The following is a 14,654-nucleotide window of genomic DNA, read 5'->3' as shown; positions in this document are numbered from 1 at the left end:
AGTTTATTCTAAACTTCTACCTTGTACATTCAGTATACGTGGAGGTGGTTGCAATTTATGGATCTGCGTCTCAGTACTAAATATAAAGAGTGATGCATCAATCCCGACTATACAAAAAAAGCGGCCTGTTTCTTTAAAAATAAAATATGAAAAGAGTAGGCTGTGGTCAAGAAGTTCATCACATTAAGCTGTTAGTCCTATTAGGACTGTTGATTTGACTAGGAGAGCCCAGTGTAGAGATGCGAGAGAGAGAGAGAGAGACGTAAAGGCTGTGTGCGACCGAAGACAGCCTCCTAACTGTGCACATGGGAAATCAAAAGTAGGTCCAAGAAGTTTTAAACACATGTGCCACTGATTTCTAAATGAATCTCTGCTATGATTAAACATAGAGGAATACTTTCTTTGCACTCCTCCTCAATTTCGCCCTCTCCTCCATTATACTCTCCTCATCCATTTCTTACCCTCTCTCTAAGACAGTTTGAGCTCGGCAACAGTCCTCCTACGTCCATCTGTCAACAGCAGAGCCTCAGCATGACGGCGGGGCGGCACGCACGGCTCCCATTCACACTCAAAATCACACACAAATGTGGCCATACGAGCACATTCGGATCCGTGAACGCACCGGCTCTGAGTGAAACCTTCAGAGCTCCATGAATTACTAATAAGACACCACACCAGGGCTAATTGTGCATAATTCATGATACAGACTAATAATGAGAGCCTTTGAAGGTCTGATTGGAATTCAGTTTGAATAAACACTAGGTCCTGAGAGGGCTTCGCGGCTTTAATTTAGTAAATAGCGCAAAAAGAGACCAGACAAAACGAAAACAGCCATCTGGAGATGAAACACTCATGTAACTGAGAGCACAGGAACAGACTACAAGCCTTTGTGTCTCAAACATCATGGGGTGTGAATTACTTTGATTTAATCTCATAAAATGAGCACGCACACACGTTCACTGATGGTTGTGGTGCACTGGTATGTGTGTGTGTGTGAACATGCAGAGTGTGAACAGGGTGCTGAGAAGATTCGAGTCTGTTGCCGGCTCCTGCAGTGAAGATGACTGCAGATATGATGATGGGAGATTCTGGCCTCTCTGTGGGCCATATGAACACTTCTTTGGGAAAAGAAGTCATTTTTTTCAGTAAAAATGTATAATAATATATTTCATTTGTAACATTAACAAGCATATTTTGCATCTACAGCGCCTAAAAGATAATTAGTAATACATTTTGAAATATATACACTACAGTTCAAAATAGCTGTTTTCTATTTTAATATATATTAAATATAATTTATTCCTGTGATGCCAAAGCTGAATTTTCAGCAGCCATTACTCCAGTCTTCAGTGTCACATGATCCTGCAGAAATCATTATAATATGCCGATTTGCTGCACAACAAACATTTCTTATTATTATCAATGTTGAAATCAGTTGTGCTGCTTAATATTTTTGTGGAAACCGTTACATTTTTTTCAAGATTCTTTGATGAATAAGAAGTTCAAAAGAACACCATTTATTCGAAATTGACGTCTTTAGTAACATTATTGTTTTAGTAACATAATGTATTTAACAAGCGTGCCACACAAATCCTGAAAAGTGAACCCAAAGCGTCTCGATTTCCCACAGGTGGCTAGTCCCAGTATAGGTCATAAACCCCGCCCTCTCCATGTAATCTTATAGACATAGACAAACTAAATAAATTTCATTTCAAATATTTTTTTCCAAAGATGTTTATGGTTATTTTATGTAGTTTTTATCACACTGATGTAAGTTCAAGTTTTCGTTTTTTAACTAAATTTGGTTTTAGTTAGTTATTTTATTTAAGTATTATTTAATGCTATAAAAACGGGGTGTGGCGTCATGATTGACAGCTGTGATTGACAGCTTCTCTGAGTGAAGTAGTCACTGACATTTTTCGGGATTTTCGGGAGGAGACTGGAGCTTTAACTTTAACTTCTACATTTCCATAACTGTTTATTTCACACCAACATTAATGAGTTGTTCTGCAGTAAACTGTACTAAACGATTCTGCAGGAGTGTGGGCGGGGCCTTGATAGTGGCTCTACTTCTCTCTCACTACTGCACAGACTAAGGTCCCGAATCAACACAAGATGTCAGCGCCATATCGGGACATTGGCAGCTTCACTTTTTCTTTAATGGAAGAGAGTGGAGGTGCGTCATCCATAATTTTTTTTTTTTTTACAGTCTATGGTATTTACTGTCACGTTTGATCAATTTAATGTGTCCTTGCTGAATAAAGTATTAATTTCTTTATTTAAATTTAAAAAAAAAAAAAGGATAAATGATCAAAAACCCAAAACGCAAAACTATGCCAACACTGGAACTGTGAAAAATGGCTTCAAAGTTCTAAGATTAATATGAAATCTATCACATTGTAATAGATCCCTTTTTCCATTCACTAATTAATATGAACTTAACCCTCAATCCACACCAAAGATCAACAAGTCAGAAGTTTAAAACCCATTAGCACTAGCTACAAAGAGACGATATTCACATATGTGCTGTATTTTGCTCTGGAGCTGAGTGTATAAGTGTGAGTGAGTGTGTGAATAACTGGGTCATGTAGATAGCGGTGCAGATCAGGCATATTTGCCAGAGTATCTCATATGTCACCTGTATTGTTCCCTTTCACTGTAAGCATGCTCAATGTGCCCCAGGCGAGAGCTCAACGCAGCATGTGAAAGCTAGACAACCGGCGGTGACACACAAAACTGCAAAGCACACACACAAACCAAATACACAAGAGGAACGAATGAGGACAGACACAACAAACATATAAAGACATTTCACTGGTCTCTCATCGAGTCATTTCATGAAATTAATTAGTGATGCTGGATGGACTGATCCTGCTTACCCACAATTCACCCTTCCCCCCTCAAATCCCGAGATTTGAGAACTGATGAAAAACACTGTGAACCGGTGTGACGTGAGAAGGTTTATGTCTGTGCAAGTCAACGTGTTGCCACCTTACTCTAGAAGCAAAGATACGAGATTCCTAAGAAATCCCTGATGGGTGAAGGAACTTAATCAACACCGATACGCTTTGGCTTGGCAAAGGGGTGATGTGGGTTCCTTTGGCAACGGTATGCCAAGGAAAGGGAGGAGTTTGTGTTTTAGCCTTAGCCTGGCCTATTTGCGCAAATGGCCAGGGAGAAGTGAGGGCAGATGATGTCAATGTCCAGTAACCAGGAAGAACTGTATAGCTAACACCAACATTTAAGAAGACACAATGGAAAGAGAGCTGCTGGGCATAAACCTGTAAAATACTGAGTGCAATCGATAACTGTAATGTAAGCTGTAATGCAGTGGAAAGACATTAAGGAAACTGCAGGCCTTTAAAGCTCATTATCTTTGGCTAAAGCAACACTCCTAGTGAAATGTGTTTTAAGCATTTGGAGCTGGTTTGTAATGGCCTGGACTAGCATGAATATCTATGAAATTAACAAGGATAGTTCGGACAACAAAATGGAAGGGAAGGAAACCCAGAAGAGAGAAAATGAAGGAAGCAGAGGGACAGCAGGAGGAGGACAATATGAGGAAGAAGAATGAATGAACCCGAAAAAGACAAGAGTGAATGAATGGCTACAAGATCAACAGAAGTTCTCCCTGCCACAAGCGGTCCCCTCTTTCTCAGGTGGTAAAAGGCTGGTAACTGAAGGCAGAGATTTCCTTATAGATAAAGGGCCACTTTCGCTGGTGATAATGGGATTGTTGCTAACTTGAGCTAAGGGTGTTGTGGATGATCTCTGCAGGGTCAGACATTCCATAAAGAGGCTGATGGAAGGGTTGTAAATTATTCAGTCCGTCCCTGCCTCACACAACAAAGACGGGAGGCTGTCTTAGTAGTGTCTGAGAACCATCCACAATAACCAGGCTCCAATTACCTCTTCCGCTAAACGCTACACAGACAGCTAACACGTCTACTCAAACCAAACTAACCATCAGCTTAGGAGAAGATGTGTGAGACCAAAAGTGGTGCAATTTCTGAAAACTTTGTTGCATTCGTACCAGGCCACCGCAACATGTATTGGGGAACGATTACAGGCCAGAAACCCAACAGAGAAGTGGTAAAGCAACAAACATGACACAACAGCGTCTTCTTTAGGGTCTGAGGTCCTTGTAGGTTACTTTTTCCACTAAACAGTTTTGTAACACTGCTGCTAGTGTTTCTCAGCGGTTTTGTTTGTGTTTGTTGAAGTAGAGGTGGTTATCCAAATTAGCAAGCATGCTCTCCTTGTTCCAAGCAGAATAAAGCTCCACCTGTGTGGGTAACAGTGGGAGTAAATGTACAGATGAAGCTCATTGGATGTGAGTCCACTGAGTGAACAGTGTGGGTTTCTCTGGAGACGTCTGGCTTCAGTCTCTGCTGCTCAAATGTTGAGCCAAGAAACAACTGTCTTCCTAAAAATTAGCCTCATTTGGTTTCTTTTTCAGTCTTAGACATAAGTTGCGTCCCAAACGACGCACTATACTATGCACTTATACACTATGTACTTATGCACTATGTACTCATCCATGTAGTGCGTGAATTGTATAAGGTTATTTTATCATTTAACAACGTAGTCCGATGATACCCCCTCCCCCTCCGATACGTAATTAAAGCTGCGACAGTTGAGTGCATGAAGTGTCCAACATTCCACACTTTGTTTTTTCCGTTAATTTAGTGTATCATCCTGGGTACCTTTTCTTTTTGGAATTTTCAGTGTGAACACACTACTTGCACTTTTTATACTTAAAAACGTCATAGAATAGTGCATAAGTACGCGAATTGGGACACACCTAGTGCCCCTCTATTCATTCGAGACGACACTAAAAACTTCAAGAAGTTTACATCCTAAGGCTCATATGCCATGTATTCTAATAGGAAAAAACCCCAACAAATTCAATATCACATCACCAACAGGCTTGTGTAAAATTCGGAATTAAAGAATTTAAATTGAATTGACCATGATCTACAATAAGGCCCCATTTACGCTAGTGCGTTTTCGTTTTAAAACGCATAAGTTTTGCTACAGTTACGCCTGTCGTTTACACTATGCCGATGTTTTTGAACCTCGAAAACAGAGACTTTCGAAAACGCAGCAGAGCCCGTTTTAGTTTGAAAATGCCGGGGTTGCATTTCAGTGTAAACGTACCGGAACAGAGACTTTTGAAAACCATGGCGGGCTGCCCACGTTCACTCTGCGTATCCTTGACGACCATGTAAACAATAACACGGAGACTGAACTGCAATCTTTGCTGCATTGCTGGCATTTTTAGCAGCCACTGTGCAGTTAAACTCTGCATTTTTTAATACTGCAGCTACCTACATGCAGAGGCAACTGTTTACGCTTGTACACGCATGCCCAGTGTGCGTGAACGGTCATGTGACATGCGTTTTCGGCCGACGGGGATCGTTTCTGAAATGCTGTGGAAACGCCAGTGAAGACGAGGAATCGTTTTTTTTTTTAAAACGCCGTTTTAAAACAAAAATGCACTAGTGTAAACGGAGCCTAAGTTTAATTAAAATTGGAATTGGAATGACAGGAAGAGGAATTTACTGAATTACAGTTCAAAGAAAACTCCACAAAAGTTGATTAAATATTAACTATATTATCTGTCTATGTGTTATTCTCTCTGTCTGCAAAGCCTAAAAATGTACATTTCCAGGCTTTCAAAGCTTTTTCAATCAAACATTTTCTAACAAGGCTTTATCAACCCGCTAGTTTGTAAGTTGCTTTTCTAGATAAAAAGATAATAATAAATACAGTTACATGAATTTCTTTACATTATACTATTCTTTTCCCTATTTGTTACCTCAATTCAAATTCTGTTTAAATTCAGGCACTGATTTTGAACATTCTCAATTCAAATTTGAATGCCGTACAACTCTGATTACCAGACACCTTTGCCCTCTGTCTTCGGTCACTGTCTCTTGAAAGCAAACTCTTGCTTTATTAATTTGCATAAACGAGACTTGGCAGATGAAGATTGTACTTCTCTGCCTCTCTGGGAAATTAGACATACCAGAGCTTCTGTCTGAATCGTTGTTATCAAGCGTGTCTGTGGCTATGGAGTCTGACAAAACATTCAGCTCCAATTATGTTCGATGCATTTGCCATAATTAACATATGCCAGCAACTGCCCTTTTTGTAGAGCCATTTTTTTATGATTGGCATTGGCATAGTGAATGCAATATTACCCTTTCAACGGCCAAAACTAGACCAACAGTCTAAAAAAAAAAAAAAAAACCAAGAAAAAAAAAACAACAAGAACTTGTACATTTTGTGATGATAAATTTGAAAGGTTAACATTTGGAAACGAGCAATATTTGCAAAAAAAAAACTGTAAAATTAGTTTAGCATATACAACTGGGATGGGTTAACAAGTTCTTACTTGACTAATGTTACTACACAGGTTAAATAAAGAGCTGACAGTGAGACAGAGGGCTCAGGATGTGTTATGACGATTAGGCTGGTCGTCAAAGCCGTGATGGGGGAATGCAGAGATTAAATTGATTTCCTTCTCACTCTCTCGTCTGACACATTTACAGCCCGAGTTGCCAGCGACAGGAGGGGAAGATTGACCAATGCAGCGACATAATCGATATATGCTGACCTTTCCCTGGGTGTCTAACGACCAAACACACAAAGCACTCCCTACTGCAGCCCCTCAGCTGGGCGAAGATTATATAACAGACCAACTCATAATTCCAGGCATGATTAGAATGCTAAATTAATCTCTGACTATTTTTCCATGACACTGAAACACATTATAACACAGCAGCATCAAAACATTCCACTTTTAGACTATTGTAAAAAAATAATGACAAGTTTTTATGTGTGTTATACACCCTATAAAAACACACAATAGCATGTAATTGCAAACAATATTACAATCTATATTGCATATAGCCTTTCTTTTCTCAAAAGATAAGACACAAAAGTGCCAACCCTATTAAAACTCTCATGAAAGCCAATGAATTGAGCTCTAAATGGGCCTATTTCTTTCAAGTGGACAAAATCCAAAATAAGGTGACTAGCAAGGTGAAACACTCAGGTCTATCTGGAAGCGCTATACTAGAGGTATCATAATTTTTCAGAAAAGATGCAAGACAAAGGACAGGTTGCAACTTATACATCTAGCAAACTATGTGTCAAACTCGTTTTACAGCTTGCATAATAAGCATTGATTATTTCCTTCTCTAGCATGAGAGCATTACATCTCATGAAGCCAATTTGCAAAACAGCTTCACTTGACGGAAATGGTAAATGTAGGTCTGGATTCAACAGCAGCAAGAACATGTTTTGTCGAGAAATGGGAAAACCCCCAGAGCGTGAGAACCCGTGAGGAAGGCTGGGAAATAAGGGGCTTTGCTGGGGAGAAGAAGAAAGCGACCAGCCCCTGTGAAAATTATGGCCTAGACAACAGATCAGTGTTTTCTTTAATTCTGCAGAATTGTACGTTTTGGATGTCTCCACACCAACTTTAGGTGTTTGTACAGGTATATGAGCTGATTATATAAAGCAGGGGTGATGAATAAAGATAGACATCCTTAATGTCCAGAGCTGAGCTACTTCACGACCGGGATTGAGAACCACTGCACTAGATTACACCAGCGTTTCTCAATCCTGTCTCATTAGAAGTGCTCCTTAACCTTGGGTGTGAGAGAATAGTAAGACACCCAAAATGTGTAGTGTTGAGGGGCCACCAGGGGCCAGATTGAAGTGATTACACCATGCCAATAAATTGTGAGATAAACATACCCAATCTTCAAAGTGCCTACTGCCATTCTGCAGCAGGTCCTCAAACTGTATAGTGCAGTTGGCCACAAAGTCATCGTAGCCAATTGGTGCGTCGTGAAAGACGGACAGTTCAATTTTCTTCCCGTCATAAACCTCTGTTACAAACTCATCATTCCAAGCTGGACTATTTGTCTTTTGCTTGGTAGAAGTTTGGCCCACACGTGAATCATCCACGTTGAGGGCAATGTACGTGTCCAGTAGGAAGGTCTGGGTCTTCGGTCCAACAGCATGCCGGAGCGACCATGGAGTGGGCTTCAGGTCCAGCGCCTCGCAAACTTTGATCTTCAACACTCCATTAAAAACCACCATGATGACGCTCAAGTGAGATGCAGCTGGCTTCTTTGCAAGAACAGACGTTTTCAGGTTTTGATTCAGGGGGTCGCTATACCCATAGATGTCATCACGTCATCAGTATGCACATATAGATGGATGCTGTGCTGATTTAATCCCTCAAACCACTACACGGATCAACCTGATTCTCTCATTTGAGCGGAACAATCAAATAGGATGCAAAAACGCGATATGCAAACCCAGAGGCTCCTGTTTTTGTTTACGACCCGTCTTTCCTCGTAATGGGAAAGCATACGTAAACAATCGAATTCCCTACGTCAGGAATAGCGCTGAGTACAGAAACGAGTCCAGGAGGCGAAATAGCGGCAATAATATAGAGGAAAATATCCCAAATGTGATGGTCTTCAGATGGGGTTGTCTTGTACTATTCGTTTTCCAATATGCGTTGAGTGGGAGAGGCGTTTGGGATTCCTCCTTCTCCCAGTCTGCTGACGAACCGCTCGGAGACTATTGCCATCCACTCGCCGAGATATTCAGCTGCTTCTTTTCTTTGTTTATTTGAGAAGGCGAAAGCATTTGAGCTACACGCTCATGTAGTCTTTTGCGCTGCAGCCTTCCTCCCCGTTCGCCCTCTCTCTCTCTCTCCTTCTCCCCCTCTCTCTCTCTCTCTTTCTCTCACTCACTCTCTCTCTCCCTCCCTACGCTCAAGCGCCAGATCAGGAAATGCGCAAAACACGTCAGATGATTTAAGCCGCGCCGCGTCCACTCTGCACCGGATGGGGGAGCGTGTGTGTACAGACAGAGGAGCAGAAGCGTGGGGAAACAGAGGAAGGCACCCGAGGGTTGGATTAGAAGAGCCTGTTGGTTTCATCAATGGACCAAATAATGTCTTGGCTATAAGGTGTCTGTTAAAGGAAGGGTTAATGCTAGGATTTAATACAAGCAGGCCTAATTTAAGTAGTTGTTAGGGTTTTAAAGAACATATTTTCAGTTTATAACGAGTTTTTATGTAGTTTATAACGATTTTGACTTCTCACATTCGGGCTTCAGAATGTAATGCAGCCTGTCTGTGTGTGTGCGCGCGCGCGTGTTCATGTGCAGAAGTTATGAAATAGGCCTGAGATTTTAAATTATAAAAGTTAATGAGGTTAACCAGGAAGAAGTCTTTGTCAGTTGTGTAAAACGTGTTGAACTTTGAGTCGTGTTACTTCAACGATATTCAATTAAAAATAAGCTTTTAGCTTAATAAATAAATTGTTTTCAATGTAGGTCCAATTTGGCCTGAGGATCACACATAGATATGTGGGTGCATTTTTTAATGACGATACGATCATTAAGAACCAAAGAAGTCAGTAGAGGACATACAAGATCTCTCTCTCTCTCTGTCTGAATCTGCTGCTTGACATTGATAAGACAAATAACTACATCTGGGACTTAATCCAAATCAAAATATTTCGGTTGCATTTCTGTCCCTTATTACAAAATTATATTTAGGAATTGTATCACACTGGGTTATTTAAAACTACAGCTCAGTGTCATGTGGCCACAATGTCTTTCATTTAAGCTACTCCAAGAGATAGTTACAAGTTGTTTGAAACAGATAGTATTCTAATGATGTAATTTAGTGAACTCTAGTGGTGGAAATTAGTGCTACACAGGTAGCATTACACGAATTATTCATGCACGCAAACAGAAATCAGAACAGGATGTTCAAGTTGATGGATGACATGGAAGTAAACAAACCAAAGAATTTAAAGGGAAATCTACATGTGCATATTGAGTTAAAGCAAAGAGATCAGACAGTATATGAATAATACATGCATACAATGGGAATATTATTCCAGTAGGTGGCACTATAGATTCAGGTTACAGTTTACCAAGTGGAACAACCTCTAAAGCAGGGATCTCCGGCCCTAGAGGTCAACTTTCCTGCAGAGATTACCTCCAACCCTGATCAAACTCACATGCCAGTTGTTTTCTAGTAATCCTAAAGATCCTGATTAGCTTGTTCAGGTATGTTTAATTAGGTTTGGAGCTGAATTCTGCAGGAAAGTGGATCTCGAGGGCCAGAGTTTCCCACCCCTGCTCTAAATAGGCTACTTCAGTTTTTACGTGTACGCCAGAATTTTTTAAGGGTTGGGGTCATATTGCCAAGTCAGCATTTACCCATTCCTGCCAAAATATCTCTCTTTTTCTGAATTCGGAACCACATATGCACTACTCTTACTACATTTACCATATCTTTCTATGGAAGAAATAGTAAGAGTAATACTTTTGAATGGCCGTCAATAGAGAAAAACATTTTTACTTTTTACTCCATTACAATGGAGAGAAAATCTGCTCACAAAGTGCTTACTGTGCACATTTTCCACTGTTCCTGTACAACTGTTTAAAGAGATTGCCTCGCCTATTATTGTGGTATGGTGATGGTACATATAAACAAACTGTGATTGTTTGCTTTACATGTAGGTCAGAGAGTTTTCTCCTGACTAATCAGGCAGTCAAAAGACTGGCTATGTTAGAATAGCCAAACCCCCTTGGGTGGCTGCCCTCACCATATGGCTGCAGTACCATGCCAGCCGTGCAGGGGGTAGTGTTGTGTTTATTTCGGCTCAAACTCCAGACAGATTAGAAATGAGTATTGAGCTCTTATTCATTGGAACACAAATGCATAGATAAATGATGATACTCGGTCATGTGAGATTGGCATTAACATTTCCCATTTTCAAACGATTTAAGAGTTTGTGATTTGTGCATCAGTAGGCTATAATTTTATGAACATATATTATGAACATAAAAACAGAACATAAAAGTTTCCATTTCTTCTTTCAGACATTCAGCATTTTGAAGCTTGAAGTTTTCTGTTATAATAGAGAGGGAATCTTGTTTTAATTACATATTCTGCCATAATCATACCCATATCACACTGATTAGCACAAGTCAGTGCACAATATGGAACTTTACTGCTGCTTTCCTCCATTGTTCTGTTTTTGTTTTGTAACATATACTCATTACTTTGCATACAGTATAATGAAACTAATATTATCCTTGTGTTGATATATTGAGTCTCAAATTGTAAAAGAGAACACAAGGAAAAGGAATGATCAAAAGGAATTATTGTCTTTGAAATCTGACATGTTATATTACCCAACTCATGTTTAGGTGCATTAGCTCAGAAAGTTGATTGGGAAACAGGATTTTATAATTCCAGACACAGATTTAATAAAATGTGCAAGATCTTGCTCTTTAAAGCTCTCAAATAAAGTCTGAGACCTCGACTGGCATTAGTTCCTCTCTGCTTAAGGTGCACAAAGGTGTATTGATTTGGATAATTCCAGCCATTGTGAGGGAAAGCTGGCCTCGCTGCACAGGAGTGTGTGGTCCTTTCACAGCACACTCCTTGCTCCTCTTCTCAGGTGAACAAACCTGCTATCTGCCCACACAGGTGTCCACCGTGGAAAGGTCAGGGGAACCCAAGGCCAAGAGAAAGGTCATGCACTTGGGTTACTACACGTGTCCAGTCAATTAAATGCAATTTTAGCATGTACTTTTCTTGTGGGCTGTAAAACATGTAAAACAGGTGCTGTTTAGTTGGATGGTTATCAGCAGATACTGTAACGGGATTGTTGCTGTCTTTACACCACAAATGCAGCATATAAGCTGCTTCTGAAGCTGTATAAACAAAAAGGTGCAGACTACATTTACTTACTGAAAATACAAATAAAAATAGAAATAATAATACAAAGTGATATAAAAATTACTGTTTACATACACAAAAAGGCTGCTGCACAAATGAGGCATAAATTCATTAAAAGAGAAATAATGTTAGGAAATTAGGACTATAAAACATGAAATGATTAATGAAAAATTTGACAAAATATTAAATTACTACACACACGAATACATTGCAGAAATAATGTTATGAAATTCATTTTTAAAATATCAAAATGTGACATGAAACATGAAAATGTAAACATTTTAATTAAAATGATTCATTAAAAATACAGCAAGCTATACATAAATAAAGAAATAATACATATTAACTGCATATATAATATACTGTATGTTGTTTTGCTTATTTGTTACCACAGTCATTCTCAGTGTGCACAAGAGAGAGAGAGATATTGTATTTTAGCAAGTTTTGCCCATTTATGGATGATGTTTTAGCCAAATCAAGCTGGTTTAAGAGGGGTGTGGGGCTGTGTGGAGCCTGTAAGTTGATGTGCATGCCCTTAAGGGAAGTGTCATTTTCTGGATCTGAACAATGGTGGTATAACATTGCATTGTAACATTAGTGAGAGGATGTGCCTGCGGCATACACTGTAAACCTATACACCCCAAACTCTTCCAGTGAATTACAGAGGGCTCATTTTAGTCCAACCGACTGGGCCAAAAATACCTTCTTTATGTGTTTATGGATGTATGAGTACATTGCTATGGGCGTGTATACCACTATACGAAATCCTGTGATTTAAATGACTGTTTCAGTTGTGGCATAATGAGTGATATTAATAACAAATCACTTCACCGGTTTTACATATACAGCTCTCTTTGATTTATACCACTGATGGGTCCTTAACACACCAAGCTGATGATAATTACAGCATTAACTACTTGGCACAAGCTGATTGGTTCATGTCACTTCTGCAGCCAATGAGTACATTTAAATGGCTGGTTACATTCACTATAGCAGTTTGCAGTGCGCTTCAAAGTTCCTCTAAAACCCTCCACCTTCCCCAGCTCCACCTGTATAGATCTGCTATGGGTTATTGATATACGGTATTTGTGCAGCAGCACTATGTCTTACTTGCACCAGCGTATCGGCGTATGTATTGGCAGTAGCAAGTTCCTGTACTTGCTATGCTGCAGCAGCAATAATCTACAACAACAGCAGCGTAGCAGATCTATTCCAAATACAATTCCATACTAAAAATCTTCTGACAGTTGTCATGATTGAAATATATATATAAAAAATACTATAAATAATAGTATTGATTGGATTTATCTTGTCTCACCAAAGCTTGCATGTTATTAGGCCACCACAAACATGCTCACCCACATTTTTGGTGGCCTAATAACACGCAAGATTTGGTGAGACAAGACACAGAGAAATGTGCGTGAGAAAGGGTGTATTAAAAGCAGCAGAACCTTTGTTTGTATTAAACACACAAACTAACACAACTATGGGCCATGAGTCGAGCCATGCAAATGTATTTGCATTAAAAATCCCCTGTTAGGTAAAAAAAAAGGAAAATTAGAAGAAATAGGATCCGTAGAATGCATTTAAAATTCATAAAACACATAGGCCTAAAGAAAGTCTCACTTTTGCTTTAAAGTACTTTAGATGGACAGATGTCACTGCTCTCATGTGACTCTCAGATTGTCTTGTTCACACAACAGCTTATATACAGTATTCAACTCAGTACTGTATGAATGAGTAGCCAATGTCAATCCTCATTCTTCCCTGCTGAAAAATCCAGCATAAACCAGCATGAATTCCATGTTGGTCCAGGCTGATTTATGCTGGTTAGAGCTGGTGTAGTGCTGGTCTAGCTGGTGGACCAGCATAGTCATGCTGTTCTCAAGCAAAACTGAGCTGGTCCACCAGCACTCCTGCTTCCCATGCTGGACCCAGCATGCAAAACATACCTTATGCTGGTGACCAGCAATGCTGGATTTTTCAGCAGGATTGTGCTAGCAGAGAAGTTCTGGAAGCATTTTTTCACAACATACAAACTTTGATTTGAAGCAAAAACTATTTGAAAATCAGATAAAAAGACAAAGGTACAAGACTGTGTACTTAATAGCTTTAATGAAGGAAAGAACTACATTCCTATGAAGCATTGCAAATTACATAATTAAAAACCAAGGATAATATAAAACTATTAATTTAAAGATGTTGATTGTGTATAAAAACAACATATTTTATATTTATTGCAAAATATGCATATATAGAGCAACAACTATTTAAGTACTTTGAGAGCACTTAGGGAGACTGACTATTACATTATTTGCAGGGATTCATCTGACTGTTTTGTTTTTTTTTTTTAGCAAATAATTCCACCATTAATTGTGATTATTTAAAAAATATGTTAAAATAATATGGACTGATGGTTTCAACAAAAGCATATATCATTGGTTCACAACCTCATAGCTCAGATCTGTCTCAGATCTTTAAAGACAGATCTATCATATATCTGTCTTTAAAGATTTAGGTTAGGCTATATAGTGAAAATCAATTCCCATATGCAGAAAATGAATGGGATTTTCACATCTGGAACCCAACTGTTCATATATCAAATTTTAATTATCATAGCATTTGAATCACACGCAGACCATAAAGCTGACGGGAACAGCTCTTGTGTAAGATGCTGAATGGACCTAAAAGCTTCAGATACAAGCAGCTCATATCTCTGTCTCTGTAAGTTACCAAAACTGCACTTGAAAACACAAAACAAAATGCAGAAAATGAGGTTGTGAGTCCTTTACATGAGTGAGTTCAGTTGAAACTCTTGTAAATAACATAAACGTATTAAGCACTCAAATAAAGGACT

General features: G+C 39.2%; 1 protein-coding gene across 3 annotated transcripts in view; it reads right to left on the bottom strand.

Moving 5' to 3' along the window:
- prkcea (protein kinase C, epsilon a) overlaps positions 1-14,654 on the bottom strand; it is a 95,945-nt gene that overhangs the window by 68,156 nt on the left and 13,135 nt on the right. Inside the window, exon 1 of one of the 3 annotated variants that reach the window (XM_048170131.1) lies at positions 7,771-8,809. The exons of 1 other annotated variant lie outside the window; for it this stretch is intronic. In XM_048170131.1, coding sequence (XP_048026088.1) covers positions 7,771-8,118 — 348 coding nt within the window. In that variant the 5' untranslated portion in view covers positions 8,119-8,809. Of the gene's footprint in view, positions 1-7,770; positions 8,810-14,654 lie in introns of those variants that run through there. One more of the 3 variants, XM_048170130.1, reaches the window with a different exon arrangement.

The sequence above is a fragment of the Megalobrama amblycephala genome, linkage group LG20 (genome assembly GCF_018812025.1).
Source record: "Megalobrama amblycephala isolate DHTTF-2021 linkage group LG20, ASM1881202v1, whole genome shotgun sequence".
Classification (NCBI taxonomy): domain Eukaryota; kingdom Metazoa; phylum Chordata; class Actinopteri; order Cypriniformes; family Xenocyprididae; genus Megalobrama; species Megalobrama amblycephala.
Note: the sequence above shows the minus strand (reverse complement) of the source record. Positions and strands in the feature narration are given on the sequence as shown.